Raw genomic sequence first — 26,662 nt, forward strand, 5'->3', positions numbered from 1 at the left:
CAGAAGTTCATTGTAGGTAATGCAGATAAGACCTGCTTAAATCTCACCACCATTTCTAAACAAAATAAAACCAAACCATGCCCTCGGAGAATCCTTCATACACATACACTCAAATTTTAACAAATGTCTGAGTGCATATATACATTCATTCAAATCTCAAGAGAACACACCCCTGGCTCTAATAAGAACTCTTGAACTGAGAAAAAAAATGTTGTAAGTTATTTTGTAATAGTAAGCTACTTTTAATAAAGAAAATGAAGATCTCAAAGTCCACCATCATTTTCTGATTAACAAAATAGGAGATTCCTAGCCTGTAAGCCTCACTTCAAGACCTCTAAGTCCCATATCAAATATTAACACTGGACCCTAGGATGTATACAGCAGGCACATATTTTCTTTTGAGTACTGGAGTCCCTCACATCCAGAGTCCTTGTGAAATATCAAAATGCCCAAGACAGAAGTGTCTGTAATACCTCCTATATTCTCAAATGACACTTCCCTGCAGTGTTACAATGGAGTTGTGACCTGGGCACAACCACGCCACCTGCACTCAGCTACATGCGCTCCACAAGGTGGGGGACAGGTTCTAGAGGACGAGACACACGCTTCGACTGTTCCCTTAGCCACTCTCGGCCCCTACGAACCCTCACATAATGGGATTCTGCATAAAAGGTACACATTTCTGGTACAACACAGACCTAAGCACAAGCTACCGACTTCATCGGGTCCATCCAAATAAACAACCATCTGGGTCAATGGCAGAAGAAAAATGACCGTGCCACCCAGAAACGGCATGTCTGCATATGGCATTTTTGAGCAGTTTAAGGGATGTTCAAGAGTAACCAGATGCAAAGGTTTCTGCCTTAAGTGCCAACTTTATCACTTACCTCCACAAGGAGCCCCTTTGTAACTGTGCTTCAGACAACCAACAGTCCGCTCAGCTTCCATGGAAGTCTTGCTCTCCTTGCCTGGTGAGCAAGTGTGGACCACGCTGGAGGACTTACTCTCCATCAGCTGCAGCAATCACTCACTCTTGTTTCCATACGGAGCTCACAGGAGCCTCACAAATCCCTGAGGCGGGACACCACGCGCACCCTACCTTTGCTTTACCCCAATTTCTCTTTCCTGTGCAGAAGTGCTTTCTTAAACCTTTGTGCTTGCATCACAGCTCGCAGAGCTGGTTTCCCTTACAGGGCAGTTTTACAGATATAATTCTAATCACTTCGCACAAATCTCGTGCAAACCCAGAGAGGAATAATACAAGTCGTTGGTGGCAAAGCTGGAACTGGAAGCCAGGCAGTGGGTCAGTCACTGCCTTAGGCTGCTTTCATGTCCTGTTCACAGAGAATAAAGCCTGCTGCCCGTCAGGAAGACCTATGCTTGCCAGGAAACACAGACACCAGAGGATGAAATCCAGTGGGGGCGGGAGGGGGGTATCTGGCTGAGGATGGAGAATTGAGAGGACTGATACTGTGGGAATCCATTCGCGGCCACCAAGTCATATGAAGGAAAATGAAGATGGGCTCCACGGCAGATGGCTACACTGAAACAGCGACCTCCACAGAAGAGCTTGTGTATCAGGCCCTGCAATTCACAGTCTGCATCTCATTTAAATTTCAGTTACCCTATAAAGAGAAGCATGATTATTACCCCCATCTCCCAGATAAGGAAACACCTACAACCTACCCAAGCACACCAAGTAGCAGGTGAATCCAGTTCCAAGACTGGGGTAGATGGAGACTTCTGCACCTATCAGTATCATCAGTACTTTAGTTAGCTAAAACCAGAGTCTCGCAGGTTTCTGACTGATGGTGGGTAATACATTTGGCTTTTCCAAAAGTGAGCTCAATCTGAATAGGCCTAAATCTATTAAAGAAATTGAATCAACAAATAACGTTCCAACAGAGAAAGCACCAGGCCCGGATGGGTTCACTGGTGAATTCTACTAAAGATTTAAGGAAGAAATCATACTAGTTCTCTATAATCTCTTTCAGAGGACAGAAGTAAAAGGAATATCTCCTAACTCACTCTAACAGATTCTATGAAGCCAGCATCCCTCTAATACCAAAATCAGAGACAGTACAAGAAAACTACAGAACAATAGCTCTCATAAATATGGATGCAAAAATCCTCAACAAAATATTAGCAAATCAAACCCAAGAATGCGTAAAAAGAATTATAGAGGCAACTGGGTGGCACAGTCGGTTGAGTATCTGACTCTTGGTTTCAGCTCAGGTTGTGGTCTTGGGGTCATGGGATCGGGCCCCACATCAGGCTCTGTGCTCAGCATGGGGTCTGCTTCAGATTCTTTCTCCCTTTCCCTCTGCCCTGCCTGCTTGTGTGCACATGCACTCTCTCTCTAAAATAAATCAATCTTCAAAAAAATAAAAGAATTCTATATCACAGTCAAGTGGGACTGAATCCAGGTGTGCAAGGCTGGTTCAACATCAGAAAATTAATGTAATCCCTCACATCAATAGGCTAAAGAAGCAACATCACATGATCATATCAACAGATGCATAAAATTCATGGCAAAATCCAATACCCATTCATGATAGAAACTCTCAGTCAAGTAGGAATAGAGGGGAAATTCCTCAACTTGATAAAGAGTATCTACAAAAACTCTAATTTCATACTTGATGGTGGATACAAGAAGTTTTCCCACTAAGATCAGGAACAAGGCAAGGATAGTCCCTCTCACCACTCCTTTTCAACATTGCCCTGGAAGTCCTAGCTAATACAATAAGACAAGACAAGACATATAGATTGGCAAAGAAGAAGTAAAACTGACTTTTTCCGCAGATGATATGATCATCTATGTAGAAAATCCGAAATAATGGACCGAAATATTCCTGGAACAGGGATTACAGCAAGCTCGTAGGATACAGGATATACAAAAGCCAACTGATTTGCTATATACCAGTAATGAACAAGTGGAATTTGAAATTAAAAACAATACCATTTGCATCTGCACCTCAATAATTGAAATCCTTCAGGATAAACAAAATATGTAAAAGATCCACATGAAGAAAACTAAAAATCACCAATGAAAGAAATCAAAGAACTAACCAAATGGAGAGAGATTCCATATTCATGGAAGGAAGACTCTATATTGTCAAGATGCCAATTTTTCCAACTTGATCCACAGGCTCAACGTAATCTCAATCAAAATCCCGGCAGGTTATTTCGTAGATATTAGCCAAGTGATTCTAGAGTTTATATGGAAAGGCAAAAGACCCAAAATAGCCAATACAACTTTGAAGAATGGACATTCACATGCAAGAAATTAAATCCAGACACCGACTTTACACCCTTCACAAAAATTAATTCAAAATAGATCACAGACCTAAGTGTAAAAGACTAAACTATAAAACTCCTAGAAGATAACATAGAAGAAATCCTAATGACCTTGACTATGTCAATGACTGCTTAGATACAACCCCAATTCATGAAAGAAATAAATGATGAACTGAAATTCATTAAAACTAAAAACAACTCCTCTGTGAAAGACAATGTCAAGAGAATGAGAAGACAAGTCACAAACTGGGAGAAAGTATTTGCAAAAGATGTATCTGATAAAAGACTATAATCCGAAATACACAAAGAACTCTTAAAACTCAAAAAGAAAACAAACAACCTAATTTTTAAAATGTGCCAAACCTTAACAGCTCACAAAAAAAGATATACGGGTGGAAAATAAGCGATGAAAAGATACTCTATAACATATATCAGGGAACTCCAAATTAAAACAATAAGAGACCACCATACAACTATTAGAATGGCCAAAATCCAAAAAACTGACAATACCAAATGCAAGTGAGGATGTAACACAACAGGAATTCTCATTCATTGCTTGTGGGAATGCAAAAACCGTACAGCCACTTTGAAAGAAAATCTGTCAATTTTTTATAAAACTAAACACTCTCTCACCATATGAGCCAGTAATCATGCTTCTTAGTATTCACTCAAAGGTATTAAAAATTTATGTCCACACAAAAACTGGCACACAGCTGTTTACAGAAGATCTATTCATAACCACCAAACCTGAAAACAACCAAGATGTCCTTCAGTCGGTGAAGGGATAACCAAATTGTCGTGCATTCGGACAATGGAATATTATTCAGCACTAAAAAGAAATAAGCTATTAAGTCATGAAAAAGACATGCAGGAACCTTATGTGCATAATTATTAAGTGCAAAAGCCAGTATGAAAAGGCTCCATTCTATAGGATTCCAACTATGTGACCTTCCAGCAAAGGCAAAAGTACGGACATCGTAATTACAAAGGTGAGTAATTGCCAGGGGTTCAAGGTGGGATGTGTGGGATGGATGGAATGGAGCCCAGAGGATTTTTAGGGCAGTGAAAATACTCCATAGGATATCATAATGATGGATACATGTCATTATATGTCTGCCCAAACTCATGGAATGTCTAACACCAAGAATGTAAACTTCAGACTTTGTGTGATGATGGCATGCCAATGTAGGTTTACTGATTGTGACAAATGTCCCACTGTGACGGGGGATGTTGGTAATGGGAAGCCTGAGGAGGGGCAGGGGTGTACGAAACATCTCCAGACATTTCACTTAATGTTGCTGTGAACTCTTCTTTAAAAACTTCTATCAAAAAATAGTAAGTAAGCTCATTAACTGCCACTTAGGGCCTCTGACCAATAAAGGAGGACTTGGCTGGTGATGAAAGTGACAAGAAAGTCACACCTCCTTAGAAGAGTTTCCTCGATTTTATTTCTCAGAACGCTTGTGCAAACAAAGGGTTCCATGTGTGTTCACTATTCACTAGCTACTCTCCATAACCACCAGAGGCAAAGCTTACTGGTCTAACACTCCAGGGCCGGATAATGAAGATTCTCCCTGTGGTCCCAGTTTTCCCTTTGTGAGGCACTCCGGTTCTTACTGAGCTCTCCTCTAGAGATCACCATTCTGTGTTCACTTCAGCTTCCCAACGCCAGGCTCTGCACACCTTGGCTCTGCACCTGGAACACAGCCAGCCATTCCTGCCCTCCCCCCCACACACACACACGTTTCACGACAAGCTTGAGGATTCAAGGAGCGCCAACCTTTCCTACCTATTTCTACTTCATAGTCACGCGCATCACTGTTAGCTACAGGTATAATAGCTTCCGTGGGCTTCTCCGACTTCTCGGAGAATCAGAAACGATCAAAAAGAAGAGATTCCCACCACGGCTCTCCCTGCCCCCATCTGTTTTCTTGAGGTAAAAAGACTCATTTCTGAGCATGGCACTGGGTTTGTTCTCGCCGCCATCTGACACCACCACGGGGTGCAGCTGACGATGCTGTAAAGTGTGACTGGATAAAGCCTCCAGTCATCATTAACCGCAGGCAGTGGGAAACATGCAGCAAAAATGCCAAGAGCCTGAGAAAATGGGAGAGTGACAGGAGCATAGAAGAGTAGGGTTGAGGGGCGCCTGGATGGCTCAGTCGGTTAAGCGTCTGCCTTTGGCTCAGGTCATGATCTCGGGGTCCTGGGATCGAGCCCTGCATCGGGCTCCCTGCTCAGCAGGGAGTATGTTTCCCCCTTTCCCTCTGCCTCCTCCCCTGCTTGTGCTTCCTCAATCTCTTGCTCATTCTCCCTCAAATAAATAAAATCTTAAAAAAAAAAGAAAAGAAAAGTAGGCTTGAGAAGGCCCCTGAAACCCAGCTTAAAATATACTCCCTTTGCTCACTGGCTAATGATAGCAAAGCCCTGACAGAGAGGTAGGACCTTAATTAAAGAATCCGTTCTCTCTAGATACGGGGGAAGCTACGTTTCTAGCTTTATACATGTAAGGTACCATTACACTGAAATTGCTTATGTGTCCATTAGTATTTTCAACCAGTCACATGAGGCTAATGACTGCCAATTACTAAACTATCCACTAAACTAACCATTTTAACAGGTACATACCTATGCCCCCTCCCCACAGTAACTGAAAGAAGTGATTAGATCCTATTTCCAAGGCTTCCATGGGGAAACAAAGACAAGAACCAAAGACAAGGAGCTCAGGGACTGTCAGGGCAGAGACGTGCAATGAACATCTATGCAGAGGGAGGAGGAAACACAGTGCTCCAAGTGTTTGGAGCAAGAAGTTGTTTCTCACACAAGGAGAAGGAGACACACAAAGGAAGGCTGGTTGAAGCAAAAGATGTAAGCCACACATGAGGTCAAGTCTGACGGAGGAAGTTCTGACCTCGGGCACCAGGAGGGGAATAAAGCGATGGGGGAAGTGGAGCACAGGGCTGGTTTAGAGCATGGCAGTGACTTGGTCGAAGGCCATTCAATGGGGGGGGGACGTTGTCTTTTCAGTAAATGGCACCAGGACAATTGGATAACCACGCGTAAAAGGATGAAGTTGGCCCCTACCTCACAACATGTAGGAAAAATTAACATACAGGCATAAGTCTTTGTGACTTTGGGTTAGGCAATAGTTTCTTAGGGCATCAAAAGGACAGTGACAAAATAAACCGGACTACATCAAAGTTAAAAACCTGTGCTTGAAACAACAGTATCAAGAAAGTGAAAAAGACAACCCACAGAATGGGAGCCAATTTGCATAACTTGTAATTCGAATACAAAAAAGTCTTACAACTCAATAATAAAACTACAAGGAGATGCCAGTTCACATGCAGTAGGATGGCTGTAATAAAAAGAAGACTGACTACAGGAAGTGTTGACAAGAATGCGGAGAAACTGGAAATCTCACACTCTGCTGGTGGGAATACAAAATGTTGCAGTTGCTTTGGAAAATACTTTGGCAGTGCTTCAAAATGTTAAATATACAATTATCATGTGATCCAGCAATTTTATTCCTAGGTATACACCCAAGAAATGAAAAGATACATACACACAAAAATGCACACATAAATTTTCACAATGGTATTATTCATAATAACCAAAAAGTAGAAATCCAAATGTCTATATACTGAAGAATGGATTTTTAAGCGTGGTATAAACATACAATAAAATATTAGGTAATGAAATGGAATGAAGTACTGATACATACTACATACAATGTGGATGAACCTAGAAAACACTGTTATATGAAAGAAGCCCGTCACAAGAGCCCACATGTTACAGGATTCCATTTATATGAAATGCCTGGAATAGGCGATTCAGAGATAGAAAGTAGATTACTATTTGCTTAGGGCTGCGGGATGGTGGATTAGCGAGAGGGGGAGGGAAGTAGGAAGGAATGTGAGTAATTGCTAATGTGAATGGGTTTTTTTTTTTTTTTAAGGGAGATAAAAAGGTTCTAAAATTAGATTGTGGCAATGGTTGCACAACCCTGTGAAAATGCTAAAAACGCTGAACTGTAAACTTTAAATGGGTGAATTATATGGTATGCGATATATCACAATAAAGCTGTTTTTAAAAAATGCAATGGGATAAATCACAATGGAAAAGTATGTAAATTTGAACTGAGAGAACAAAAAACTTTTGTGGGTCATAAAACAGTTATAAACCTAATTAAATGGAAAATAATGATCTGGGAAAATGCTTCAGTGACATACATGACTGATATCCTTAAAACAAACAACAGGAAAGCTGTGATGATTCGGTAAGAAATACATATGGCCCAGAACATTGGACAAACACCACAAAAAATTCCCCAAAGAAAAAAGTACAAATGACAAGTACATTACAATCAATTCTCAACATTAGTTTCCACCAAGTAACCCCACTTGCATAGTCTATCCAATGAAAATATTAGAGATGCCTTTAAATATTAATACACAAGAATGTTCCTCCACTGTTCTTTATTTGGTGGAAAACTGGGGACCTCTTACATGTCCAGTGGTCCAGCAAATGGGCAAATGCCTCACTTGTGTACTACAACACAGGGCAGGAAAGATATTGAACTGAGTGTCAAAAGAGGTGGTCTTTCTGGGGGTACGAGGAAACCAAGATTTACTGTACCTTTATTTAGTACATTTTTGTAATGTCTTTTCCTCCTCAAATATTATTTCTAAAATTTAAAAAATAAAGATAATATCAGTGTATTTACCTTCATTAAAAAAGAATATGTGATTATCTCCTATAATTCCTTACCAGTGGTTCTCAAACTTTGCTACATATTAGAATCACCTGGGAAGCCTTTTTTTTTTTTTAAAGATTTTATTTATTTATTCGACAGAGATAGAGACAGCCAGCGAGAGAGGGAACACAAGCAGGGGGAGTGGGAGAGGAAGAAGCAGGCTCATAGCAGAGGAGCCTGATGTGGGGCTCGATCCCATAATGCCGGGATCACGCCCTGAGCCGAAGGCAGACACTTAACCACTGTGCCACCCAGGCGCCCCCTTTCTTTTTTTAAAATCCCAATGCCCAGTCCATACCTCATATGCATTAAATCAGAATCTCTGAAGGTAGAACTCAGGCATCAGTCTTCTTTAAAACTCCGGGGCGAATCGGAGGCATGGACAAATTGTATATGGGTGAACCAGGATGGCGGGTATGGAAAAAAGGGCACTCAGAAAGGTCCTCAGGTTCACAGTGGAGCAAAGGCATGCACACGGGTTCAATGTGTAAACACAGAACAGAGAGTGTGTCTCCATCACGGCTGGGCGTGGCAGTGAGGCACAGGCCGCCGCCCACTCCTTGGAGTAGGCTAATGTGTGACAAGTTTCCAGGAGGAAACAAAGAATGTTTTCCTATTCACCACAGCAGGAGGAACTGTCCTTGCTGAAAGTCAGAGCCCTAACTGTGGCCCTGACCACTTAGGTGAAAGCAGGGCCTAAAACTAGCTGGTGCTACAGGCAGGCTTGAGCTGGGACTGTTCATTTCCTGGGTTATTCTCCTACCCCTCGCCCCCCCCCCCCGAAAAAAAGCCTCAAAGATGCATGTGGCACATGAAGCCCACAGCCTCCCTGTGTGCATACAACCAGAACACAAAGCTCCGTCATTTACAGCTCAGGTGTCAACAATGTACAGGCAGAACAATGCAAACTGGCATCAGAGGACATGCTGGGGACAGAGCGGGGGACTTGGGCTTAGGCCAAAGCTGTACCAGTAACTTCCACACTGGGGCAAGTTCCATCCCTTCCATATCTGCAAAAGAGGCCTGGCACAGATGGCCTGACCTGGTCCGGAGGCCTTGCCAACTCAAAAATGTCTATGATCCTGGGGCGCCTGGCTGGCTCAGCTGGTGGAGCACGTGACTCTTGATCTTGGGGTTGTGAGTTTGAGCCCCACATTGGGTGTAGAGATTACTTAAAAATAAAATCTTAAAAAAAAAAAATAGAAAATGTCTGTGATCTTCCCCACATAACAGAGAGTGTGGTTGTAGCTAAAACTGGAAGCCAGCTGAGTGTTTTTTTTTTTAAGATTTTATTTATTTATTTGACAGAGATAGAGACAGCCAGAGAGAGAGGGAACACAAGCAGGGGGAGTGGGAGAGAAAGAAGCAGGCTCATAGCGGAGGAGCCTGATGTGGGGCTTGATCCCAGAACGCCAGGATCACGCCCTGAGCTGAAGGCAGATGCTTAACGACTGCACCACCCAGGTGCCCCCAGCTGAGTGTTTTTCTGACCGTGAACTTGATCTGACTCAACTGTGATCATTCCCCTGACACGGTATCATGGAAGGAAAGATAATGGGAATTGTCTGAGAAGTGCAGACAGAAGGGAAGTTCAAGAACAGGAAGGTGAGAGGAGGACTTCTCTCAACCCCTTCTTACTAATTCAGACCAAGCACCGCACCAGCACTATTCACCTGAGACCATTCCCAGAAGACAGTTACCTTCAAAAAGAAGCCTCTAAAAGAATGCGGGAGGGAATGTGAAATCAATACAGCTCTTCTGGAAAGTGACTGGGCAGTATGCATCAAGCATCTTTAAAAATGCAGTCCATTTAGTTCAATAATTCCACTTCTGGGAACTTGCCACTCTTAGGATATCAGATGTGCGCAAAAATTACTGGACAAAAATAGGAGCTCATCAGGAGCTCTGGAGACTGGTTGCACAATGTGAATGTACTTTACAGGACTGGACTGTACATTTAAAAACAGTTAAGATGGTAAATTCTGTTACTTGTATTTCACCACAATTAAAAACTTTGAATTCACAGGCATTGAACAGCAAAAACAAAGCAAAATATCTTAGCTCATGCTACAATTTTTAAAAACCTGAAAAATAACAAATATCTAACAATTGGAAATTAGCTAAAAATCAATCACGGAATATTGAAACAAATGACATTAAATCTCAAGTTCTTCAAGCAAACTGTAAATTGTTCATGATATAATATTAAGTGAAAAAAGGCAGTGCACGTGTGGTCTCAGGTCTTGATGGAGTAGATTTAAAAAATCTTTTAAAATAAAAACGCTAATTTTCCACAAGAAACACTTGCAAGGTGAGAGAGGGAGGGCCTGGACAATTAACTTATGGTCCAAGAATCAAAGGGCAGAATGACTTCCACTTCGCAGCCTGTCAACCTGAAGGTTTCTCCCTTAAAGAAGAAACATCCAGCCAGAGGGGTTTCCAAAACTGCTACCGCAGGAATTGGACCTGGACCGGAAGCAGCAGAGAGCACCACCTAGTCTCTCCACACAAGCGAGGATGTAAAAAAGCAGTATCCCCCACTTCCCACCCTCTCCTGCTGCACCCCATCACAGTATTTTAAAAGCGTGCTTGCTTCCCGTTCATGCCCTACCTTTGGAGTGTTTCATAATGGGCCCAAAGTGATCTGGGAAATATAATCCAAATATAAAGTAACTAATGATATTACTAATAAATAAACCACAGGAAATGGGCTTTGCTCTTCTCTGGAAGACAAAAGGATACATTACAAATATTAATGAATTCTTAATCCAAAAAAGCTTGCAACTACCACAGAACTATAATGGATACTGGTCCTTGTTTACCAGCAAATGTAGTTTCCATTCCAAAAAAAAATTGAACCAATCCTCAAAAACTGCATCTTTAGACTAACAAGTGAAAAAAATATAACTATATGGAACAAGGTAGTAGGAGAATAGTATTAACTAGCAATATGAGTGGAATGTAAAAAACTCAACCATGAAAAATGCAGGGTCACATTATTGCAAGGTTAATGAAATCGTCTCTGGCCCAGAGTTCTGATGGCCCAAGAGCTAATCACCTATTGTACTAAAAAACAAACTTTCATTGAAACAGGCTACACGGAGTGCCTATTACCTACCCGGGTTTATAGTATTTGACCTTTGCTTTGACCTTTGCTAAAATAGTTTCGGTCCCTGACAGCCTCTTGATTAGCACAATTAGTGAAGAGTTTCTACCCAAACAAGTAAAACAGGTTTAGATTTTCCTTCTTTTTCTTTTTTTTTTTTTTTAAGGCACCTTCTTAAACAAAAGAGGGAGAAAGGGGTCTTATTATACAAATGAGAACAGAAGGCATCACGGTAATTCGGAGCTGGTTCTGAATGATGACAAGATCCTGAAGCCCAGCCCAGCTGGTGTAAGGGGAGCGCAGGGGGAGGGCTCAGCACCTATGGGCACAGCGTGCACACCGTATTTACTGTATCATTAGCAACAACAGTGTGAGCTTTTTAAATAGATGGCTATTTTTAAATCCAACGCACGTTCACAACCATATGCCAACTAATTTTACAGGCAGGTAGAACACTAGGTCTCTGGATACTTTTCTAACAATACGGCTTAAACAGAAACCTGTGAGTGTTAGACACTGTGGAAAAACATTATTTATCGTCTGATGTACCCTGAGTCACTGCCATTTTTAAGCAAGCATCTCTGCCCTTAGCTTCCCTTTTGAATTAAAATTGCCAAGATAATGAAGCCAAATTACCACTGTGAGACACTAATTTGCTGCACAAATTTGGGCAACGCACAAGCATGGCTCCGTTGGAGAAGAATCTGCTTAGTGTATTTAATTTGGCCCCAAAGCATCTAATATGGAGAATATTCTCTTCAATCCATTAAAAGGTTGAATGTTGCACAACTACTCCCTTCTGTTCATAAGGCCTTGCAAAGAATTTAGCAGAAATAAATTTATTCCTATGGAGAGAAACAAATTCTATGGTATTTTCTCAAAACCAAAAATATCAAATTTGGTCAAGACACAGGAGATCAGGCCTCATCAGGGATTTCTGGCCTGTGAGAGCCTGTGGCTTCTGAGACCCTTCTGGATAGCCATATTTTCCATGTTTGCCGTGCCATTCGTTGCTACCTAGCATCCCACTAACACCCCCACAAAATAAGCACAATGTAGCTCTGAGGTGATGGAAGTCTTAACCTTACTGTAATCATTTTGCAATATATACATGCATGTATAAAGTCACTACGTTGTACACCTTAACCTTACATGTCATAGTCAAGTGCATCTCAATAGAGCTAGAAAAATCAAATTAAAAAAATTAAAAAGAAGATTCAAGTCTCACTAAAACAAACTTCTGTTAATAATAAAATTCTCTCTGAAATACATATTCCCTAGTCTCTTAGGTATTCTCACCAGGCCTAAGGCCCAAGCAGCACCAATTCATTTGCAGCAGCACAGACTACGTACAGCAGGGCAAATTCTACCAAAGGTCCTATCTCTGCACTTAGCACTTGCATTACCCTCAACCGAGGTCCCTTAAGAACCAGACAGGGGGGCGCCTGGGTGGCTCAGTCGGTTAAGCGTCTGCCTTTGGTTCAGGTCATGATCCCAGTTAAGAGTCTGCCTTCAGCTCAGATCATGATCTCAGGGTCCTGGAATTGAACCCCACGTCTGGCTCACTGAGCCTGCTTCTCCCCCTCCCCTTGCTCATGCTCTCTTGCACACACTCTCTAATAAATAAAATCCAGATAGGTTCAGAATTCTAATATCGGTTTTATATAGATGAGGTATACTCAAAGAAGCCATCGTGCCTGTCCATGCCCATCAGACACAGGCTGCACATAAGCACACTGATTCAAGGGGAAAAGGACAAATGACAGGGCTGATAAAGGAAAAAGTAAAATACTGTGCATAATTTGTAGGAAGAAGAGTAACTCCAATGGGATAACCATCAAGAAAGGCAGTGTGGGAACCACGACTTGAAAGAAGGGAACAAATCTGACAAAGAGATATAGTGGTAGGGAAAGGCAAAGAGAAGGAAGGACATTCCAGGAATTTCCCCAAATACTGATAAACAGGTCAAATTCCTTGGCACAGGAAATTGCTTCATACCAAAAAGGTTTCCAAGTTCCAGCTAATGACTGGACTGTAAACAATGTTGTCCAAAATAAGAAAGCTCTAGAACAATAAAGGGTTTTGGACACTCACCAACTCATAGCACCATTTCTAACATTCAAAGCCTCAAGGTTTGCCTTCTTAATTTTGTCACCACACAAACTGCAAATGTCCACTACATGATTCCGAAATAATGCCTATCACATCTCTAGTAATACAAATATTGAGGAAGACAGAAAAACAGCGACCAATTTTATAGCCCCAGGACACACTTTAGACCAATTCCAAACTCCTTCATGTGTAAATGAGAAGAATCCTTACACTGGCATATGATCAATAAAGGCCCCAAAACTATCCTGCCCTCAGTAAACAAATGCTCAGCAAACCTAAAGACCAAAGAACGCTCATGATTACAGGTATCAGCATTTTGGGAAGGCTTTCCTCACATCTGAATCATAACCCCTCAAAGTTAAGTAACGTTTGTGTTTTCACTGGTCATGTTAAGCACAAAACCTTGGTAAAGATGAGGAAAGCCAAGATATTTTAAACAAGTAATCCATACCTTTGCTCCCATCCCTTTACAAGTCTGAATTTTCAAAAATTTTACAGTTGTTCAAATGCTGGGTGACGTAATCAAAGAAAGTATATTGGTATATAACACTTGGCAGTAATAAATGGACTACTGTCAGATTACTCTTGCCAAAATCCAGAACCTTTAAATGTACCACGATGAGTTTAGATTATAGCATTCCCTAATTCATGACCAAGAAAACAAGACCAATGATTAACATTAATATTGATAACAAGATCTTGAATTTTTGTGAAAGTCCAGCCTGAGCAATCCAAATAGTTTGTAAAGAGGTTGAACTAAAGAAATGAGTCTAGTCAAATCATAGCTTTCTTTTTTAAAGATTTTCTTCTTCCAGAAATTACTGTAACAAAGAAAACAACCTCCCAGAAAATTCCTTATAAACACTAGTTTTGCTTCATTTCAATACATGCATTGCATACATAACCAAGCTGGTATAGGTGCTGTTTTATAGGTCAGTTACCTGGAGATTTTTTATTTGATCTTGATTGCACCGAGTGAGACTGTCGAGGCAGCAGAGGTGACGAAGGCAGAGACATGGAGACGCCTTTGGCCAAGCTCACCCTGTATGTGTCCTCTGCTACAGGAAGGCTGCTCACAGAAAAGTCACCACCATGGCCAGGGGGCAGGACTTGGGGGGAAGTCTCGGGACCAAAGTCACCTCCTAGAGTGAAGAGAGAAAACCTTAACTTAGACCATCCATTATAGGTATATTTATTCCTAAGAACTACATCCTTAAAATATAATTCCCATATATTTCATGTGTATGTTGTTTTTTAAGTTTTTTTTTTTCTTCTACCTCTCTTAGGACTTTTTACCGTGTGAGAGAAAATTCAAGTTTCACCACTCAAGTATCAATGAACTCCACATCTCATACCCTTTTCTGTACGCTATCAACTGGTCCAGTTTCACGCCCAACAATGGGTGCAGAAAGCCATCAATCTGGGTTAGGGTTTTTTTTTTTTTTTTAAGATTTTATTTATTTGAGAGAGAGAGCACGAACAGTGTTGGAGGGAAGACAGAGAGAGGGAGAAGCAGACTCCCCGCTGAGCAGGGAGCCCTATGTGGGGCTCAATCCCAGGGTCCTGGGATCATGACCTGAGTTGAAGGCAGACACTTATCCAACTGAGCCACCCAGGCACCCCCAAGGTTAGATTTTTTTAAGATTTATTTATTATATGATGGCTAACTGAACATAATAAAAAAAATTTTTTAAACAAAGATTTATTTATTTGAGAAAGCATATGAGTGGGGGGGGCAGATTCCCTCAAGTAGACTCCCTACTGAGCATAGACCCAGATGCTGGGCTGGGTCCCAGGACCCTGAGATTATGACCTGAACTGAAATCAAGAGTTGGACGCTTAATCGACTGAGCCCCCAGGCGCCCCCAAGATTAGATTAAGACCAAGTATAAATGATCCATAAGCAGCTATGATTTCAGCTCAAGTTAGAGAGGGGGTTTTACATAGGTATCATAGAATAGATTCGAACACCCAGATGCTTTCCAGAACTCCCTGGCTTCCCACCACTTCTCTCCAAGGGAGGGTCTCCCAACTTCAACATTCCTCCCCAGCACCATACATCTCTTCTCTCATCAGATCCATGCCACACTCCCCACAGCACAGGGACCACTCTCCTACAACTCGACAAGCCCAACCCTTAGTTGTGGGACTGGAAACAGGACTCAGTGATGAAGCTGGCTGTCCCTGGTGTTCAGCCCCTAAATGAACTTAAGGACAAACAAGCGTACTATTATGAAATCAGATATTCTAGCGTAAGCAGATCCAATGACAAAATACAGAGGACACAATTACAGTATAGAGAGTACAAAAGGAAGAGAGTATGTTGGTTAGGATCAGCCTCTCTGGAAAAGATACAGCTGGTCCTCAAGCATTCAGATAATAAGCTCCCCTCTCTTGCTCCTCCCCCACTTCCTCCCCTCCCGGGTATACTAAGAAGCAACTGAGGATGGGTGAGAAGGGAAGGTAAATCATTGCACTGATGATTAAAACATCTACAACCTCTAATTTCATATACAGCAGAAGTGGAAAAAATATAGAAAGTTTTTTATAAGCAAAATAGTCTGATAACTAGTACCCAACTTGTCCTTACCAGACCTTCCGGACTCTGAAAAATCAAGGCCTGGATTTGAATCAGAAGCTCGATTTTTGTTGATCTTTGTGTGCAAGACTCAAAAGAGATGTGACCCAAACTATCAAGTTCAAATTGCATCGCTAATAGGCAGTCAGACCGCGGGTAAGGGTGAGGGTGAGGGGTTAAGACAGACAGGCTTGTGCTTGACTTTCGAAGGCTACTCAAAACCAACAGAGCTGTGAATGGAAAAGCCACGGGTCCCACAATGGGTAAGTTGGCAACATCGGAAAGATCATTTGAGTCTCCCCTGGGCCAGCTATGCTCGAAGGGGTTTTAACAGACCTGGGAAATTAAAGGTTCATCACTAAACATCCAAGTGACTGATATTTGAAGAAAATAACAGAATTACCAGGAAACCCTCACTAGAATTTTCAGAAACAAGAACTTCCACACAAACGATCTGTCTCTGGGGGAAGGAAGCCAGAATTAGTGGAAATCCTTACATCCTAAATCTATGTGTACAGCAACAGTCACCCACTCTGGTCCTCCTATAACCCTCGCTTAGCCTGCTTCCTGATCTGCACTGTAAGAAACCACCACCAATTCCCAGGACCAGGAGCTACTTTTACCACCACTGGAGAGAAGCCAGGAATCTTTTTGAAACCATCTCCTTGAGGTCTTAATCCAGGACATGAAGTTTCCCGGCTGCCTCTCCACTGACTATCTGTCAATGGAAGGGACCTTAAGGCAGAGCTGGGGGTACGTTGTACTGGTCGCACTGGTCCCTGAGGCCAAGTGACCCCCATACTGAGGAAATTTGAGAAAGTAGGGGGAAGGACAGCTGTTTTCTTTGGTCCAATCCCTGGCGCATATGACCAGTCCCCACCACCACAGTGGTCTCATCTGGGGAATGCAAGCAGGTGCTAGGCCTACAAGAATGGTGCCTGTCATCTGATTTCCTGGATATTTGGCAAGGAACACTAGGAGATGGAGAACAACTTGGAAAGCATGGAGGCCATAGCCCCAAGAAGTACACACACAGGATGTAGGGGGGACCTTGAAGAGGTGGTCAATGTGGTTTGCCCTGTGGCTGCTCTCATACCACCCAAATCACACACCTGCTAGTCCAACAGCTAGATTGGCCTGATAAGAGCAGGTGCTATGACAAGGTATGGTCTTCCCTACTCACATACTAGTATTTCTAACCTGTACAAAAAACAAAAAAACCAGGACGCCTGGGTGGCTCAGTCAGTTAAGCACCTGCCTTTGACTCAGGCCATGATCCTAGGGTCCTGGGATCGAGCCCCTCATTGGGCTTCTTGCTTTGCTCAGCAGGGAGCCTGTTTCTCCCTCTGCCTGCCACTCTTCCCTGCTTGTGAGCACTCTCTTACAAATAAATCTAAAAAAAAAACAAAAAAAAAAAAAACCAAACCAGACTTTAAGCCCCTTAATTTGGATGGGGACACACAAAATTACAGAGAAATGCACCTATTATGACAATGCCAGAAATAAATGGTAAAGCTCGTTACTGAAACAGGGTTTATTTTCTTAAATACTTAGTATTCTCCAACGTGGTAAAAGCAAAAAACTGGGGAGTGAAGGGTAAAACAAAATTAAAGAGTTACCTAATTACAAATTCTGCCCATAAACTTTGTTTATATCAAGGAAAGCAAATATTTTCATTAACTGCAAATATGGTGGGGATGAGTTTCCAAAGCAGGCCGTAACCATGAGGACCTTCAGTCCTTGGAACAGCTGCACTCTGACGCCGATTTTATATGGTCTGCAATAAAACGAGACTTGGAGATGGGGCTCGGCAAGGAAGGGTTTCTATCTCAAGTTTGCTTTGACATCTCACCATAGTATCAGTCCCAAACATGTTGTCCTGTTGGTTTGTTTTTCAGACAGTTAAAGACCCTTACCTTTCAGCTCCTTTTTAGAAAGGCACAAAGCAGGGAGAGAAGTTTTACGTACGAACAGGCCGCATGAAACCAGTGGGGTGATCCAGCAGCTTGGAAGCTGGAGGTAGCACTCTGGAGCCTGGTGCTTTAACTCCATGCGAGCAAAGGGGTTCAGATCAAAGTACACCCAAGAGCATCACAAGGACGCAGACGACGCCAGTGGCAGAAAGTGAGAAATCTCTTAGGGGCATCCACGAGAATTATCCAACATTGGTTCTGGACAACAGGACACCAGAAATTCTCCGGCTGATTTCACATTCCTCAGCAGATGCTTAAGGAGGCTTCAAGAGGAATTAAAACCATTTCACTGAAATAACCAGCACTGTGGACACATTTCCTTTAGCTCGGAATAGCTGGTGTTCTTTGAACTGTGACCTATTTTATTCCCACCTAAATTAAATGATGAGACGCACTTGGATCACCCTTCCTGTCGCCATAGCAGAAATGCCAGCCCAGGTAGGACGAGGCACCCTCTCCAGAGTAGGAAAACCATGTTATCAACCACCCATGATCTGCCAGGCCGCCTCCTGTTCCACTGGCAGGTGTTTCCCATGGAACACTGATGTACCACAGACACACACATCCACCCCAACGGGCTTTTAATCTCAGAGAACATCTAGTGCAATCAGACTGTTTCACAGACAGGAAGCTGGGACGTGGAGGTTAACTATGGGGAGCAGGGCCCAAGCACCTAGAATAAGCTCCTCTCCCAATTCCTGCAATTGGCCAGCCCACTGCTCCACACATTTAAGGACTCTTTTTCGAAAAAAATGGAGGTCTCCAAAACAGACATGTTTTTAAATTAAGAAATCTATAAAGGGTCAGCATGTTTTTGCTTTTAAGGTTTAGGCTTTGCAGGTCACAAACAGCTTCTGTCATACACACCCACACACATAGGCTTTTATTTTAAAATCACCACTTCTTTCAGTTCCAAAAATAAAAGACCACAAAGGGCATAGGGGCATAAGGTTCCTCCCATTTGTAATAAATATAACTAAGTACATACATATGCACATACATACAACACAAAAGAACTATAAATCCAAGTCATAGTTTACAAAGATAATGGAATTATCAAAGGGGATAAAGCCATCCAATAAGGCATTTTAAATTGGCAGAAATGGCTTTTGATAATAGTTCTTTATTTTCTAATTTTTTTCACTGTACAGACTGTGAAAAGGGATTTAAGTTCATAATGGAAGAAAATGCAAATCTGGGAGATGATGAATGTTTAAAGGTGTCTATGCAGAATGGCAATGTCCAACATTACAGATTAAAGTAAATGGAGTGCAGGATTAGAGAAGGCTTAAAAAAAACGAGGGCAAAGAAGCCAGGGAGATGAAAGCAAAATCGCATTTCAGAAAGAACAGACCTGAGAAAGGCAAGGGAGAGCTTAGACATTCAGGTAAATAGGTCTGCAGATGCAGGAAATAAGATTTCCACTTATTGTGCCATTGAAGTGACTAGGTGAGAGGGGAGGGGGATGGAAGCTCAGAACAGAAAGAAAAGATGTTCTGTTTATCCAGTTCCAGAAAACGGGACTTGTGCAATACATTTAACTGGGGCATTAAATGTGTTAGGGTATCTTTTGTGCAGTCCCTGCCTGGGAGCACATTAATGTTTCTTAAATATATTTTCCATCATAAGGTTTTATAACCACATAACTCATATATATTTACAGAAACCTAGAAAATTGGAAAAGATTTCCTCCCACAAGATCCAAGTATCATTTTGGGAGCCTCTGGAAGGCCCTCTCCGCAATGGAAAGCACTTTACACTGTTTTATGTCTTACAGGATCTCCCCCAAGTAACCAGCCAGAGCTACTGATTGTTAATGTACATTCTCAAAAAGAGTTAAGATAAATGTACCCAAGAAAGCAATTTTCCAGAACATTATTCAGAATCGTGACTAAGGCTCAATACGGCCAAGAGGCAACAAAGCAGCTCACTCCCACCCCCAGTATAGAAAAACCTGGTCAACAGGACAAGTTTATCCTTTGGTCTCGAAAAATCCACCAAGTGGATTCTAAATGGAGATCAGTAAATACTATCCTCACAGTTTGATTCTTAATACTCAGTAGTTATAGAATCAAATGTACTTTACCCTAACACAGGTGATGGGGAAAGAGACTGCCATTTCCTCTCTTATTGTCAAAATTCTCCTTTAAGGCAGGTCACCAGGAAAGTTACTGAGCTTAAAAAATACAAAACCTTGAGGCACCTGGGTGGCTCAGTCGGTTAAGTGTCTGCCTTCGGCTCAGGTCATGATCCCAGGGTCCTGGGATCCAGTCCCTGCATCGGGCTCCCTGCTCAGTGGGGAGTCTGCTTGTCCCTCTCCCCCACCCCTGCTCATGTGTTTGCGCATGCATGCTCTCTCTCTCTCAAATAAAATAAAATCTTAAAAAAAAACAAGACCTTAGAAAAATTCCCACCCCAAGCCCTAGGGGGGTGTATTTCAACACAATAAATGCTTTCCTTGGAGTACTATGTGTTAGGATAGAGTTCAAGGCACTTTATACTCATTATCTCCTATCCTCACAATGACCCCGTGAAGTGGGTGTTGTTTTTATGCTCCTCTTACAACGAGATCACCACACAGAAAGCACCGGGTATCTTGCCCGCCGATACTGGTCAATGGCAAGAGCTGAGTCTGAACCCAGGCAGTCCAATCCAGAATCCATTCTGCTACCCTGAAAGAAGGCTACTGAGCTATGTCTTTCAACATTACATCATTTTAACTACTTAATAGGGAATGCCAAAAATAGTATATATAGGTCTATACGCAGTACCAGGCCACCGTGAGAAGAAACCTGTTCCCTCGTCTATTTTCACTTTTCGTGCCGGCTGGTTAATTAGCTCCACAGAACTCCTGGATCATTCCATTTGGGAGGCACTGAGGCCCAGATCGTTAATTTTCTTTCAGTCAGTCACACCTTATGCTGTCACCATACAAGCAAAGTGGATCTGAGATAGATGTTTAGTCACCAAGCACCTGAAATAGTTTCTTCTCGTCTTCCTTTGCACTGTAAATTCATTTAACTCTTGCAGCCCTTGGCCTCCTCTCTACCCAGGGTGGAGGCACTGAGTGCCATTCCTGCCTCATCCAACCAAGAATCTGGCCGCTCCGCCTGGCCCAGATGAAGAAGAAAGTAGTGGGCCGCTTGTGGTCAAAGCAAGCTGGCAGGGTTCATCTTCAGTGTGCATGGAATCCGTTATTCTCCCTTTCCTTGTCAGGTACAGTCAGTACTCAGGTCCCCGAGTGCCGTGGAGGACCCCGCACTCAGGTTCTGCAGACTGGCCAGACCCGCCGCTCCTGCACACAACTGAAGCCACAGCTCCCAGTCCCCGCGCACAGGGAAGCCTGAGCCTGTCCCAGGGAGGCTGTCAGAGCTGCGCTGGGGTGTGGCTCAGGCATGGGTAGCCCCCCCTCCTGCCCCCCCCAAGCGTTTCTCAGGTGCAGCCAGGATTGAGAAACCACCAAGGCAGGAAGGAGGTCAAATGTTATGCTCCTCTTTCAAGACAGGTGGGAGAGATGAAAAGGGAAAGAAACTGGAGGGAATACTCAATCATACAGATAATTAAAATACAACCTACATTCCTTTAGTGTGTGTATGTTTATGTGTGCCCCTCTGTATACACACGTGTATATACACTGTATACTTATGTATATAAATATATGTAAACATACACAGTTGTACATGTGTGGAGGGTCTCTAGAAGGACACACAGCAGCCAGCAGCAGTCGTTGCCCCTGGAAAAGGGAATGGACCAAGTAGGAGCATGGATGGGAGGTATACACTTTTATATAGTTTACATTTGATGTGCATATGTTTCCTGTAAATATTTTAAATTTGCATTCCCTAGGATTGAGCCACGTATAGATACAAAGATCTTAAGTCTAAATGGGCCACCCACCACGGCCTGACTTGGCAAACGGATGAAATGAGGATCTATTCCACAAAGCACCATTCAAAGTGCTGGTGTGTGGGGCTGACTGCTAGGAGGTGAGCTTATTTTCCACTGGCTGAAGCAGACAGTACAGGGAACGCAGCACAAGACCCTGTTCTGAAGGAGGTGGATTCTCAGTCTCAGTGGGCACACTTGCTCCCATCATCCATGGGCTCTGTGTAGGTACATGTTCCATTTCTTCTCTGCCCACCCTGCACTCTGGCTCTCTTCCAGGTCTGCGGCATCTCAGCTGCTGGTGGGGGAGTGTGGGCACGCCTGTGATTGCAGGGCACACAGGATAATCCAGGGGTCTGCCAGGGAGAGGGCAGGAAGAGGGAAAGATAGGCTAGAGGACGTAGAGAGGATGGGGGGAAAGCAGAGGCTGAAAGGGCTAGGCATGAGGCAGGATAGGGCCAAGGAATACAGGGGTGCAAGGAAGAGGCGGAGCAGCCAGGAATGCAGGGGGTGTGGTGGTGGTAGTCTACAGGTGATAAAAGCATGAATTCCTGTTTCCTTTAAAACTGCTAGCAAAACCTCTCCCAAGACCCCAGTAAGATACTTGTAACTACAAAGTAAAAGGCAAACTCATAAATGCAAAAAGCATATGGAAAGGTAAGGGAGCGCCAGAAAAGGAAAGAGTTCTCAATAATGTTAACGATAACAACAGGGCAACTTTGTTGCTGTTGCGACAGCTGGGGGCCTCAGTACACTTAGCCCACTGGGTCAGGGAGCGACCCGGGCCCTTATGCTGGTGTCCACGCTTGTCTTCGCCCCACGCCCACCAGCAGGAAGCAACAGATCAATGTAGGGAAAACAGGGCTGACTAGACCTTGACCTTCGACGAAAAGCCTCCCTCCCCAAACACCCCCCGAAATAATAAATGGTGGGACAATGAGGAAACATATAGCTTATGAGAGAGAGGAAAGGGAGTATCTTCCTGAAGACACAAAAGAAAAAAAGCAGAAAAAAAAATTCAGTGACGTGCATGGCACCCTTGATGGAATCCAGGATAACATGGCCTCTAGACCCTTCACGCAGCTGCGTTTCTTTCTTATTTTCTCTATACACCAGACTCAGATTAAAAATAAGGGAAGAAAAGCAAGGAATTTAAAAAGCAGTCACCAGATTATGATCCACATTCCAGGCATAAAGAGTAGAATTCACACTATGGAAGATCCACTCCGTGATAAAGAACAAGCCTGAGGAAGTCCCCCAAGTGCAGAGGAAAAGGGTAAACATTTTAATGATGTAAGATTACGGACAGGAAAAACAAAAGGTGTTTCTGAGAAGAAATGAGGACGTGATCATTGTAAAAACATTTAAAAACCTGAATTAAAGTATGCAGATAGGGGCGCCTGGGTGGCGCAGTCGTTGGGCGTCTGCCTTCGGCTCAGGGCGTGATCCCGGTGCTCTGGGATCGAGCCCCACATCAGGCTCCTCTGCTATGAGCCTGCTTCTTCCTCTCCCACTCCCCCTGCTTGTGTTCCCTCTCTCGCTGGCTGTCTCTGTCAAATAAATAAATAAATAAATCTTTAAAAAAAATAAAGTATGCAGATAAAAAGGACCCACCATACCCTAGGCTGTGACCCTGAAAGGAACACACCTTGATTCATCCTGGTATTCTGGCAAAAATAAGTTGATAATTTTTTCTTAACCATAAAATCCAGGTAAGTATATAGTAAAAAAAAAAAAAAAAAAAAAAAAAAAAAAGCTGAATGGGCTGCAAAACCTGAGTTTTTCAAAGGAACAAGAACCCAACTGCCCCCAGACTGCTTATCTTAGGTCCTCAGGCTGCTGGATCAGTGGACCACACACTGCGTGGCTACAACAACACAAATCTATTCTGTCCCATATCTGGAGGCTTTGAGTCCACAATTAAGGAGTCTGCCAGGGCCAGGCTCTCTCTGAAGACTCCAGGAGAGAATCTCATCCAGGCCTTTCTTGGTTTGTGGTGTTGCCTGTTATCTTTGGCTTGTAGACACATCGCTCTAACCCCTGCTTCTGTCATCACATGGCATTATCCCATGTCTGTGCTTTTCTTCTAAGGACAGTCCTAATAAATTAAGGCCCCCGCTAATCCAGATGACTTCATTTTATCTCAACCGCATCTATGAAGACCCTACTTCTAAATAAGGTCACCTTCACAGGTACTGAGGGTTAGAACTTCAATGTCTTTGGGGGGGGAGGAGGGGGAGACACAATTCAACCCACAACACTTCTCTCTAGTACCAAAAACCGGAAGTCAAAAGCAACATCTACAAAACTTGAGGAAAGGAAGAGCAAGGCCAAATCTCATAAAACCACACCAAGTTTTCTATTAAGTACAATATCAACCAGAAAACATTCTCAGATATTCAGAGGCTCAGAAAATGCCCAGTCCATTTATCCTTCTTGAAAAACAAAAACAAAAACCAGTTACTTAAGAACCAAAATAAGACATTACCATTAAGGGGGGGAAAAAAGGCTATAAACTATAGCCCAAGCCTAGCCTTCAAACACTGCACTCACCTGTCCTTTTCTGCTCCCACTCCCTTCTCATTCAGGAAATGTGGTTTGTGAACCGTATCCTTCACTCCATAGTGCAGAAACAATCTCTTACCTTATCTGGGAGCCTCTTAAAACAATAGTGCCCTGTGCCAGAACTTGCAAACAACGGCTAACATTTTTTGCATGGTTGTGACACTGGGTAGAAAAAACCTCTCCCACACCACCCCGCCCCCCAACCCCTAAAGAAGCAGAAGAGCACAGAACATCACAACAAACATCTTCATTGCCAAAGAACTGAAATTATGGAAAAGGAAAATTTGAGTTTACCAGATGATCAACATTTTTAAAGACATATGGAAGAAACATTTAAGCCAGTATACACAATCTTGTATATGCTGTGACAATAGGAAAATATGCACAACCAGAAGCTAGAAGGAGGTTCGATAAATCGTTGATGGTTATTCTTAGGGGGTGGAAGTAGCAACGGTTGTTCCCTTTTACATTTTTGATTTGACACATGTTCTGACATTTTTAAAATGAGAATATTTTAGAAGAAAACACACTTTGTTTTCCATGAAACATTTATCTGAAACATAAATTTGTACCCATCTCTTTCTACTTTGGGAGGTTTCCCAGCAAGCCCCCTGCTGGACACCTGCCAAGTTATTGCTCTCATGAAGCCCCTTCCCCAGGAAGGAGGGCTCACCTTTCCTTTATCTGGGCACCTCCAACTATGCCTACCATCCACCTGGCTCAGACTTGCCCTTGTCCACGTAGCTCAAACTCTCCGTAGTCCTCCTTCCCCCAGGTCTTACAGACACTGAATGGTCTTATCAATCGTTCTCACAGCGAAGGTCTGGACTGGCTTCCTCCTACAGTCACTGTGTGACTCAAGGTCCAGCTCCTTCTCCATACTTTGTCTGTAGTACTACAATGACTACTACACAAGGAATATCACTGCCCCAGCTCTGTCTACACTCTGACTTTTCTGCTTACAACTATCAATCTCCAACCAATCAATCCTTCTCGTAACATTAACCTTTCCTGGGGCGCTCAGTGGTGGCTCAGTCAGTTAAGTGTCTGCCTTCAGCTCAGGTCATGATCTTGGGGTCCTGAATCGAGCCCTGCATCGGGCTCCCTGCTCAGGGGGGGTATCTGCTTCTCCCTTTGCCCCTCCCCCTGCTCATGCTCGTGCTCTCTCAAATAAATAAAATCTTTAAAAGTAAATAACCTTCCTCAAAAACATCCTGAATGTAACTTCTTATAACATAGAAAACTCCCCCTTTTCTGTAGAGCTTGGGTGTGACATTAGGAACAATGAGGGTAGGACCACCATGCAAGACGTCTCACCATCTATGTGAATGGTACCCTTGACCTGCAAGGAGGTGGCCCTGGGGATTCCAACTACCCACTGAATATCCAACCCCTAAAGCCATTCTCCACCTCAATCACACGCTTAGCCACCCTAGGACCGCTGGAGCTCACTCACCCTTGAATTTCACGTTATAGCAAGTACCCAAGTAACACATCAGGACTTCTATTGAGTTCTCTATTCTAACTATATATGTATGTTCATCAAACGTATCTGTCCAAATAATAACGAGGGTGATTAAGTTAGTAGTGAAAGCCTTACTTTCTGTACCAGACACCTTGCTAAGCACTTTACATACATTAGCTTAGTTACTCACCGTATTCCATTTGCTGTCATTGTCCCTGGGCTATAGATGAGAAAACTAAAGCTTAGGGAGGCTACTAAGCTGCCTGGGGCCCCACAGCCTGCAAGTGGTAGATCTGGATTTGAACCCAGGCAGTCTGACCCACCATTAGAACTCATCACAGCTTTACACTAGCCTGCCTTTGTACACCGTGGATCCCCTAACCAAGGTGCGTACCAAGCATGGAATACTGTTCAGTGCGGAAGAAATTCTGACTGTCATCCACAGATAATTTAGCAAGTCATGTTTCCCTGACTGGTAATCATTGGGAACATTCTGTCATATTGGACACGATGACATTTTGGGGGTGGAAAAATTAAGTGGAGGGAAAAAGACTTTTAGAACAATACCATAACCAGCACACCACCCCCTCACTAACTACTCAAATCCAAACTCTGGCAGTCCCATCAGCAATGCTTCTGCCAAAGGGCTTCATTACAAGAGAAAGGAAGGAGCTGCTACCATTTATCTTATTTCAACTCCTTACAAGGAAAATGGGATCTATAAACATTTGGGGAAAAATACCTCCACGTTTCTAGGCAGCACTGAAAGTTTCTTCCCCACAAAAACATGTTAAAAATGCTATATAACCAATTCAGCACACATTCTAGAAAAAAGCAGACTAAGTCAATTGTGTACATGTGGCTGTTTAACAAGATCCTTTCCAGGCCTGTATTGGGCGGGGGGGGGGGGGGGGGGGGGGGGGGG

The 26,662-nt window shown here is 43.0% G+C and overlaps 1 protein-coding gene across 1 annotated transcript in view; it reads right to left on the reverse strand.

Moving 5' to 3' along the window:
• Positions 1-26,662, reverse strand: part of TANC1 (tetratricopeptide repeat, ankyrin repeat and coiled-coil containing 1) — a 149,637-nt gene that overhangs the window by 107,972 nt on the left and 15,003 nt on the right. The window contains exon 2 of the mRNA XM_040644664.1: positions 14,213-14,413. Coding sequence (XP_040500598.1) covers positions 14,213-14,413 — 201 coding nt within the window. The remainder of the gene's footprint in view (positions 1-14,212; positions 14,414-26,662) is intronic.

The sequence above is a fragment of the Ursus maritimus genome, unplaced genomic scaffold (assembly GCF_017311325.1).
Source record: "Ursus maritimus isolate PB19 unplaced genomic scaffold, ASM1731132v1 scaffold_1, whole genome shotgun sequence".
Lineage (NCBI taxonomy): Eukaryota > Metazoa > Chordata > Mammalia > Carnivora > Ursidae > Ursus > Ursus maritimus.